The sequence below is a fragment of the Haemorhous mexicanus genome, chromosome 7 (assembly GCF_027477595.1).
Source record: "Haemorhous mexicanus isolate bHaeMex1 chromosome 7, bHaeMex1.pri, whole genome shotgun sequence".
Taxonomy (NCBI): Eukaryota; Metazoa; Chordata; class Aves; order Passeriformes; family Fringillidae; genus Haemorhous; species Haemorhous mexicanus.
The window spans coordinates 38,217,140-38,227,626 of NC_082347.1; the positions used below are offsets into that span (position 1 = coordinate 38,217,140).

General features: G+C 40.3%; 1 protein-coding gene across 7 annotated transcripts in view; it reads right to left on the reverse strand.

Annotated features, from left to right (window-relative positions):
- ATE1 (arginyltransferase 1) overlaps positions 1-10,483 on the reverse strand; it is a 69,446-nt gene extending 58,963 nt beyond the window's left edge. For 2 of the 7 annotated variants that reach the window (XM_059852105.1, XM_059852101.1), the window contains exons 1-7: positions 10,050-10,226; positions 9,094-9,157; positions 8,709-8,771; positions 8,125-8,228; positions 7,095-7,367; positions 4,374-4,603; positions 1,613-1,741 (exon numbers count right to left, since the gene is read on the reverse strand). In XM_059852105.1, the coding sequence (XP_059708088.1) occupies positions 1,613-1,741; positions 4,374-4,603; positions 7,095-7,367; positions 8,125-8,228; positions 8,709-8,771; positions 9,094-9,157; positions 10,050-10,152 (966 nt within the window). In that variant the 5' untranslated portion in view covers positions 10,153-10,226. Of the gene's footprint in view, positions 1-1,612; positions 1,742-2,650; positions 2,780-4,373; positions 4,604-7,094; positions 7,368-8,124; positions 8,229-8,708; positions 8,772-9,093; positions 9,158-10,049; positions 10,227-10,357 lie in introns of those variants that run through there. The other 5 variants (XM_059852104.1, XM_059852100.1, XM_059852106.1 and 2 more) reach the window with 4 other exon arrangements.
- Positions 10,484-10,487: the final 4 nt, after the last annotated feature.

Below are 10,487 nucleotides of genomic sequence, written 5' to 3' on the forward strand. Positions count from 1 at the left end.
TTAAAAAGTCTGAAAAAGAGGAATAAGAAAAAGTTTTGAGATCTTACAAGCAGCATTTTCCACCCCTCCTCTCAGTAATTTGGATCAGTTTTACCCTGCTTGGTACCTCAGAAGTGACTCAGACAACTCTCTCCCCACAAAAATTCAAAATTAAAAAAACCCTCTTCTAAACTATATGAAAACACATTTTTGTGTAAAACATTCTTCAGTTTACTTCCTGCAGAGACCAAATACAAAATGTTGATTGAAGGGAGAGTGTTAGTTCCTAATTGTGAATAAAAAAACCTTCTTGGCCAGGCAGTCTCATAGACACTAAATATGATTTACCAAGGCTGAAAAAGAACTAAATTCAAATCCATCAGCATCAGACCAAGTTTTTACATTCAGTAGATGCTTCAGAGAAGGTTTTTATGTTTCCCCTGGAATTATCTAAGCCTGCACAAACATGAGGCCAAAGAGAGTAGATAAAAGCAAAGCAGGGAAACCCCTATGGCAAGTAATAAAGAAAAAGAGGATAAAAATCTGTTACATTATTAGCAGTGAACAAAAATCCATTTCTTTCCAACAGCAATTCCCAGGACAGCCTTTACACCTTCAGGTGGTGGAAACCTGACTGTCCCTAACACATCTTTCCAGGCTGAAATGCTTTCATCATAGCAGAAAAATCAAGTCTCTAATCTGACCAGGTAATGCTGGGTACAAATCCAGTAAATAGCTCAGTCTCTCTTGGCATGCCCCCAATTTTTACATTTTTATAATTAAAGCCACTTAGGCCAGCAATTATAAAAAGGGTAGAGACTACTACTTACTGTTATGAGACCCATTATTTTACTAAACAAAGTGAAATGGATTTTATGGCTTTCCAGAGTAGCATTACAGACATCTCACAAAAAAAAAACAAAACCCAGCTCTCCTTACACTCTTGAACTAAAGCCAAAAATTATGATGTGGTTTTACAATTCCACCTGGAAAGCAGCCCCAGTTTACAAGGTTTCACTTCTGCAGATAGTTCACTCTCAGGAAGAGAAAATCCTGACTAGTTGACCAATAATAAAGCTGCACATCTGCAGTAGATAGAAATGAGAGATCTGAGGTAGCATTTTCATTAATTCTGCCAATGAGGAAGTTGTGCCACCTGCCAGAGAAATGGAGAACTGCTGCTCAGAACCCCACTGGTATTTTAAATTATTTTTAATTTATTAGACTAGGATCATCCTCTGTAAACAGCCTTTTAGGAGCAGGGTATCCATATGCAACATATTCTCATCAAACCTCAGATGATCAGCTGGTGAGATATTTTTGCACTATTCCTACTGTGAAGGTGAGTTCCAGTTGAGCAGCGTGCTTAGCAATGGAATGGGAATAAAATTCAGGTTTTTAAAACCTTCAACTGCTAAATTAAGCAAGAACACAAAAAAAAAAAATAGGGAGAAATATAAAAAGGGTAACAAAGAACTTTAAAGCAGAAGATGATTTTGCCATCAAAAAAACCTCAGAAATGGCAATTTCAATCATTTAATATTCAGATTAGCTCTAAGAGACAGCATTTCCCAGCATCTAGGTGTGCATTTGAAGAAGCTGTTGGCAGAAAGGTGCATGCAGTGAACTGTACCTCGTTCTCCCCACAGTCAGAAGGTGTGTCCTTGTGTACAGACATCTGATACTTGGCAAATAAAGTGGCAGATTGGTTGAAGGATGATTTGAACTGGGGGTCCTCAAAGGAGACAGGTACTAACCTCACCTTCAGAGCAAGGGAAACAGAAGCATTCTGTTTTGAGTGCATGTCATCAGATAATCTGCTTCTGAAGGTCAGGCTAGTGAAAGATCTCCTATGCACTTCAAAGCCTCTGAAGTCAGTTTTCGACCTTAAACATAATAATAAGGAAACTTCCTATTTTTACTGATATCTAACAATCAACTACAAATTTTAGTTTTACTGCATAGTCTCAAGGACTTGTTAAAATGTTTTATTTTTAATGGCACATCGTTCATTGATTGCCCTGGTTCAACCATTACTTGTTCTTCCTACTCTTACTGTTTCTCCAAACTCATGGTATATTTTTTTCCTTACAGAATAGAGATGTAATACATCTGACAATCCACTCTTACACTCCACCTATTCATTGCAGGAAGCAGCAACCAAGTGTAAATTCAGATGGAGTGCACAGGTTACTTTTTAAAGGCTTAAACTGAAATTGAAGAGAATTATTTCACTCTGGTGAACCTTAAACCAACAATTTGTGTGTGTGACAAACTTTTGCTCACGTTGGCCCTGCTCACTGTATCCTTCTTATGGAAACACTCAAACCAAAGCCAAGGAGAACAGTGACCAGGCTGAGTGTCCAGCTGGATTTAGTTCTTATGGGATTTGTATTTTTAAGGACCATGTCTATCTCAAAGAGCCTCACCCTCTCCATTTCTTACCCAACAGCATCCACAACTTTTCTGCCTGCAACTAAAACCAAATATTTGTGGCACTCATAGAGAGGTAACAATAGTTTGCACTTTCAGGATGTTGATTTTATTGGATACAGTATTTTACAAGCTCCTGAATATACAGTGGATATAAAATCCACATTTGTTTCTCCTAGAAACAGGACACGTGAAATGGAGGGGAAGCTTTGCATAAAATTAAATTTGGCCTTCTGACCTGATTTATGGTTGGTTTATCAGGTGGGTCCTTGTGAATGACCATCTGGTAACGTTTATAGACCTGGTAAGACTCCTGAAATGTGGCTTTGAACTGTGAACTTGGTGGAGATGATCTCACCACCCTCACCTTCAGAAGAAGTTAAACACATTTATTATTAAAATATCATGCAATGACTATACATTTATACATAACATAAACATCACAACAGAGAGAAATTTTACCCTCCTGCACAAGGCCCATCACAAATTAATTGCTATTAGCCAAGAGTCTTCTAATCCTCCAGCTCAATTTATGCAACTGAAGACTTTTATATTGACTCTGAATAACACAGAAGGTTTTTAAACTGCAAATTAACTAAAATGTCTAGAGAAGAACTACACAATTTTTAGGAACTAATACCAACAAATGGTATGCAGGTCATATTTTAAATAGATTTTCTGTGCTACCTAAAATATTCTCTCATAGTCCCACACTACACTGAAAAATACTTGAAAGGTTTGGAAGACTCAAATCTCTGCTCTTCACCCAAAACCCATATTTTTATGGCAATAATCCCAAGGGGATTTTCCAGGTACTTTTGAAATTGTAATAGGAAGATGAAGCAGTGTTTCCATACTCAATTATGAGTTAACTGTGATAAGGAGTTACAGTCTTGACAGTCTTCACACCATCACCATTAAACACACAGAAATAATTTTTAAATATAATCTATAAATTAAACATTCTTCTTAGTAAAAATGATTGCTCCCTAAGCAAAAGAATGCTACCAGAGGGGCAGCAGTGCAAGTCTTTCAAAAAATATTTAAGGTCATAATTATTTCAAAAACAGTGTAATTTTCAGAATGGGTCCATTTTCACAAAGAGCAAAATTTTTTTAATGCTTCTAATCTTCTAAAAAGATGCTGAAACAAAGCCATCATGTTTCTGGTAAAGAACTCCTCAGGAAATGGGAAGGAGTTAGGGAGATGGATCAATTTTGTGGCTTCTAGTCAGCAAATATTTTCATTTCCAGTATCATCATTGAAAACGATCAAGAAAACATTCAGTTAGTTTTGCAGCTTATGGAAAAAATAACAAGAGTGGTTTTATGATTAACAAATGTTATAAAGTCCAAATGTCTTCCAGATTACTGTCTCACAGATGTAGTGGCAACCAGTGTATTAAGCAAACTTTTTTATTCTCATTTTTACACTTTCAAAGACATCAACACACACACCAATGATGTGTGTAAAGAGCAACTATCTTGTTATCTGATTAATTTCATGAAGTTACTGCTTCCTTGTCAAGTTTCATTAGCTTAGGTAGTTTAAGTATTTATATACTGCAGACCAAAATAGTGAATTTCTCTCATTATTTAACACTCGGTTAATTCCAAGTTCTTCATTTTTCAAGTCACTCTGTATAAAATTAATTTGCAAGTTATTTTAGTAACTGAACTGCTAGGACATTGCAGTACAAGAGTACCCTCCTGTGGTTAAAAAGAGTGCAGCTGCACCATGGCTGTGTAATTTATATTAAAAAAAAAAAAATATATATATATACACTCCTATGATGCCTATATATATATATATATAAATATACATCATTCAATACCACATATATTTCAAGATTTAAGCCACAACTACCCCATAAAGACATAAATACAGACCTAAACTTTTGAAAAATTCCTTAACTGGATCTTTCCTTCATCTGCCTCCAACAACAGTGAACAAGAGATTACCTCTAATTTGTGTCGTGCATCATCAGGTAGAGGGACAAAAACAAAGTCTTCAATGTTTTTAGGCTGGTTTGTTTTAGATTTAGAGTTTTGCAAGAGGAAAGCTTGATCTCCTTGAAGTTGAGAGCCTTCTGCTGTGCCCATCTGGTTCTGCAGGAGCTTCTGGAGTTTTCTCTCCTTCCTGATGTCCTTTGCTTTCCGACACAGGGGCTTGCTCAGATCAGCCCCTTTCCCTGCAAGGGCACAGGCAAGGAGTCAAACACCTGACAGCAAACAGCTCTCACCTCCTCACTGGATGGAAATGGCTAAAATCACCATTTACTGCAGCCTGTGCTTGAACTCAGCATGGCCTTTCACATTTACAACCACCAACACCTGATGCCATGCTAACACAGTGATTCTTCCACAGCTTCTTACCGCAGCACTAATCTGGAGTCACCTTGACCATTTCATCCCAAAGCCAAGGGTGTGCTTAAAAACTTGAAATACAACCACAAAAATCACAGAGAATTGGTCTTCTGCATTCAAAGCCCATGTGTGTGAGTGTGTGGCTACACCACAAACTCCTGTAAAGACACACACCCCAAAATAAAGCATTTATTTTTTTCTCACCTGGAATCCATAGGCAGGATGTAGAAATGCTGCCAATGCTATTATGGAAAAGGCCATAGAAGTTTGCATCTTTGCTTAAAAGTACCTTCAGATTGTCTGTTTTAATCAATAAATTCACTTTTTGGAGTTTATCTTTAGCAGATCAGTCATTTATAGAATTCTATTTGTGAAGTGGCATTTGCTAAAAGGAGAAGTCAAACCCCTGCACTATTTCCCACCTTGATCCATTTGTTCCTTGCTAACACAAGAACTGTGAGTTGTAAAGCAACACAGATCCCAAGACATGAGGCAATCACAGACACTGTGTGACCTGTCCTCAGGCAAACAAGTCAGAGGAAGAGTTTATTTAAAACTCTCATGATATATTTGAAGAATGAGTACTTCATCTGTATCGGGATCTGTTTCATGTCTCCTATCTTCTGCAAGCTGTAAATTAGCAAGAAAAACTTCTTCAAGCAGAAGAATTGCCTACACAGATATAAGCAAACCTTCTTTTCTATCTGAAACTGTGCAGAAACAGACCATTATTCCTAGAGGACAATGACCTGTTTTGTTTATAAAGGAATAAAAATGCAATTAAACAATCTTATTACTGACTAAGTCTACATTTTCCAAGATGAAAACTAAACATTTTTCTATCTGGAAAATTTTAAACTAAATTTGACCTGTGACACCAGCTAGCATTAAAAAAAAAATAAAAATTAAATAAGCTTCTGATGCACTTATTATTCACTTCTATCCTTAAAAACACCAGAAAGAGGCACACTAATGAATATTTCTGCTCTGTAAAATTAAACTTTTTTTTCCTGAAAAGCACTACAGTGTTACTTATCTGTATTTCCAGTCCTTAAAGTCTGAGTCAAAGCTATTCTTAACCTAAGTGAAGACCTTACCTCACCTTTTCCAAAGCACTGGCAGGTTTTTACACTCCTATTCTTTACCCAAGTCTGCCATCTGCTGTCAACAGCCACTTCATTTCTTTCCAATACTAAGTTTACATAGGCCAAAGTTTTTAATTTAATATTTAAAACAAGAAAATTTGAAAATTTGCACAATAAAATTCATATAAACAATAAACTATATAAGGGTTGTAAAGGTTTGTATAAGACCAAAATACAAAATACACTTTTAAAAATTCTGCAATATTTCTATGCAACACTACTGATTCTCTGATCAAGCATTTCTGAAAACTTTCCTTTTATTTAGATGCAAAAATTGTTTATTAAGCTGGTGAAAATCAGATCCAATAGGAATGAGTGGTTATTAAGGAAAAAACAGTATTTCACTTGAAATCAGCAATGCTACAGAAAGAGACAGAAGTACATTGTTCTCCTAAATACAGGCACAACATGCAACAGGTGAGTGAAATCAGGACTTATTAGGATGTCCCAACACAGGCAGAAACTCTAAAGCCACAAGTTTCCAGCAGGATTTTCCCTACCATGTACCAGTAAACCACAATGAAGGAAATTCCCTTTATTTGCCAGAACAGGCTACACAAAATGGGAAACAAGATCTGTAAGACAAGGCTGCCTTACCTGTAGCCTCTGGGCCACAAAGTGTCTGTCAGCAATTATACCTTAAATATATTTTTTCTGGCTTCAATAAATTATCTACCCACCCCTTACCATCTTCCTGCCAGAAATCACCCATGTCCCAAGAGAAGGCAGCCACTGAATCACAGAATGGTTTGGGCTGGAAGAGACTTTTAAAAGGACATCTTCCACTGTCCCAGGTTGCTCCAAACTCCATCCAACCTGGCCTTGGACACTTCAGTGATGGGGCAGCCCCAGCTGCTCTGGGTACCCCCAACCTCATCATAAAAAAATTCTAATCTGAATCTCCCCTCTATAGTTTCAGATCTTGGAGATTCAGTCTTACTGAAGGTGAGGAAAAGGAGATAAATATAACTTTTTCATGTAACAAAATATAAATTACAGTATTACAAGTAACACCCAGCACCTCTCCATTTTTATGCTGTAATTCCATACACTGGGAGGAGCACAGGGAATAAAACAAAACAATTATTAATTTACTAAGCAAGATAAAAAGAAGGGATTTCAAGAAGATGTGAAATGATGACAGCATAGTCCAATTACTACCAGAAATTACCTGGCTTGGGTGGTGCATGAACAGCTTTAGCTGAATGTGATGGTTCTGCAGGGACTGGGGTGCCTTTGTCTGCACAGATCTGAACAGAATCCGATTCCACCTTCTGCACATTCCCCTCTTCTTTTGTTTCTCCTGAGTCCTTATCTTCATTCTCCACCCTCTCAGCCTGATCCACAGCCAAGGGAGTCAGATCAGACTGACTGACCTGAGACTCACTTTTGTGTGGAAAATCACACGTGGCCACATCCTCTATATGGGAATCCATTGGCTCTTCTGTCAAAAATTAACAACTGCATTAGTCAATTTCTCTCTGAACAACAACAGCTCATACTTTCCACAATTAAAAATAAGACTTAATTAACTAGTTTCCAATTTTACAAGTGTTTTCCCACAGATAAAGTGACAATTGCAATAGTCTGAACACAAAATTTCCTTTATGATCCCAAAATATGAACATCAATTCCTTTATGAGAACAGTTTCATTTTCTCCACTAAAACTGGACAGTCAAATATTTCAAATAAATAACAAATAAACTCTTTCAAACAAATAGCAACAAACAAACCTAGCACACCACACATACAAAAGAGGCAGATTATAATGATTCAGAATCAATACAAGTTTCACCCACCCAAAGAATTGCTGGGTTTGGTGCTGGATAAATGGAGGGTGACTGGAAAAACCCTCTCTGTTTGCTTTTCCTTTTCTCTGCCACCAGTTAGACCTCTCCAGATTACCAGTTTCATGACAGAAGTAAAAACAGCATCTAATTCTCTACAGCACCCAGCTAGAAAGTGAGGACATGCCCAGGAAAATAAGCTGGTCTATGGAAAAAGTAAGGAAATATTTTCTTCAATAACCCCAGCCCCCGAACAATCTGGCTTCTGGGCTACTGAAGTGCTCAAGGCACAGCCCAGCCAGGGGTCTACACACAGAATTCAAAGCCCATTTGCCATCTGACCACTCAAGCAGGTATTTAAATCCTCCTTCCACATATCAGTATTGGTTTTCAAACACTCAAGTGTTTTTTACCTTCACTTGCGACTTTTGAAGCATCTCCTTTGGAAATAAATTTCAACATTTTCTTCAGAACCTTCTTGTGGGACTTGGAGGCCTGAAATTGCAAAGCCCGGCACCTAAATAAGAACAAAAAGAACATTTCTTTTGTGAAAGACTGTTTCAGGGAAAAAAAGGTTAAGGAACCACTTACAAAAATTACATTGTAATCTCTATTTATTTCTTAAGTTTCCTTATACTGAGTGGTCAAATGTTTTATCAACACTTTTGAGATAATGAAATTACATTGTCTTCTACTGAATAAAATCAGTCCTTATGGCATGTTTTTTACGTGTATCTCTAGAATTACTAAAATACAAATGTAGGCCTCTCTTATTTGGGCTGTTTGTGGGTTACAGACAAGGTTATTTGCCTGCAGGAAAATATCCCAGAGCTGCTGATGTCCCTGTGCACAAACCCAAGAGCATATATTTACTGTTCAAAGTATCATTAAAAGTAGATCAACTCCTCAAGTATGATGTATTTCAAGCAGCAAACACAAATGGTGGAACATGTTTGAAGTGGTCAAATCCCTTACAAAAGTACTTTGAGTTTCTTACCTTATTGTGTATTGAGGACAACATGTTTGATTCATGATAGGTTTGTAGACATATTTTCCACTTCTGAAAAGAGCAATAAATATGCATTGGTTTTTTTCTTGTTTATACTACAAAACAGATGAAGAAGCTGTCTTACAAAATTCACATCAAAACATTTCAGGATGAAATATCAAAGAACAAGTTCTTCAGTTCTTTGCTGACCATATTATCCTTCTAAAATCACTGAATATTTTCCTGTTTCACAGTGTCATGTTACAAAAGCACTGGACAAATAGTTCAATTACTCAAGGATATATAAGTGTTTCTATAGATCCAAACTTTAAATGTGGATTCTAACTGTTAAATCAACTGACAACACGGCTCTGTATTTTCTTTTCCAATGTACCTTCGCCATCCTCTGTCTATGAGATCCTGGTAATCTTGAACTGTCATCGAATGTGCCCACATACCTGAAATAAACAACACAGGAGCACACTTGATTGACTGGGGCTTGGCTGTAAAATACAACAAACTCTGCAGAACTGCCTGGAGCCCCTCTGCTCTGGGACAGGCTGGGAGAGCTGGGGGTGCTCACCTGGAGAGGAGAAGAACCCAGGGAGAGCTCAGAGCCCCTTGCAGGACCTAAAGGGGCTCCAGGAGAGGGACTGGGGACAAGGGATGGAGGGACAGGACACAGGGAATGGCTTCCACTGCCAGAGGGCAGAGTTAAATGGGATATTAGGAAGAAATTCCTGGCTGTGAGGGTAGGAGGCCCTGGCACAGGGTCCCCAGAGCAGCTGTGACTGCTCCTGATCCCTGGCAGTGCCCAAGGCCAGGCTGGATGGAGCTTGGAGCAGCCTGGGACAGTGGAAGGTGTCTCTGCCATGGCAGGGGTGGCTCTGGGTGGGATTTAAGGTCCCTTCCAACCCAAACCATCCTGTGATTCTGCCGTTACTGCAAATCTGAGTAGCTAATGGCCACTTATGCATAGATGACTTACATATTCTTAAATATGGTAATTACTGATTTTAATAACCACATTAAATGTACAAATCCTAAGCCCAACACAAATCCTGGGATGCAGTTAACCATATTTCTCTGACCACACCAGCGCTAAGTTCCCCTCTGCACCTCCCGCTCCCCAGAAATACAGAAGGAAAACAACACAGAATCGCTGCTCAGTTCTGTCACGCTCATTGGGGAGCACCGGGCCAAAGGAGCCGTTCCGAGCTGCCGGCTGGGCGGTCGGGACAGGCGGCGGCTCGGCAGCAGCCCCCGGCCGTCCTCCCCGGCCCCGCGCCCGCAGCCGCCGCTTCTCGGCCAGCCCGGGACGGCCCCGCTCCCAGCCCGCCCCGCCCGCACCGTGGGAGAGGTTGCCGGTGTCGCTCCTGCAGTAGCCGCAGCGGTAGCCATCCTCCCCGCCGAAGAACTCGACGATGCTCGGGGAGCCGCCGCCCGTCGCCATCCCCGCCTGCCTCAACTCATAGCCCCAGGCCACCCGGAAGCGGCGTCCGCCGCCATCTTTGCTGCGGGCGGAGCGCGGGCGGCGCGCACAGGAAGCGGCGCCGCCGCCATGTTTCGCGCGGGCAGCGCGGCGGGGCCGGAGGAGCCCCGAGCCCCGGCCCGGCCCGGCCCGGCCGCCAACCCCTGGCCCCGCTCACCCCGCTCACCCGCGGACACTTTCCCCCGCGCCGCGCCGCAGTAGCCGCAGCCGTAGCCCTCCTTCCATCCCTTGTACTCCACCACGGCGGCGGGCATGGCTCCGGCAGCCCCGCAGCTCCCCCGCCCGGCTGCAGCCGT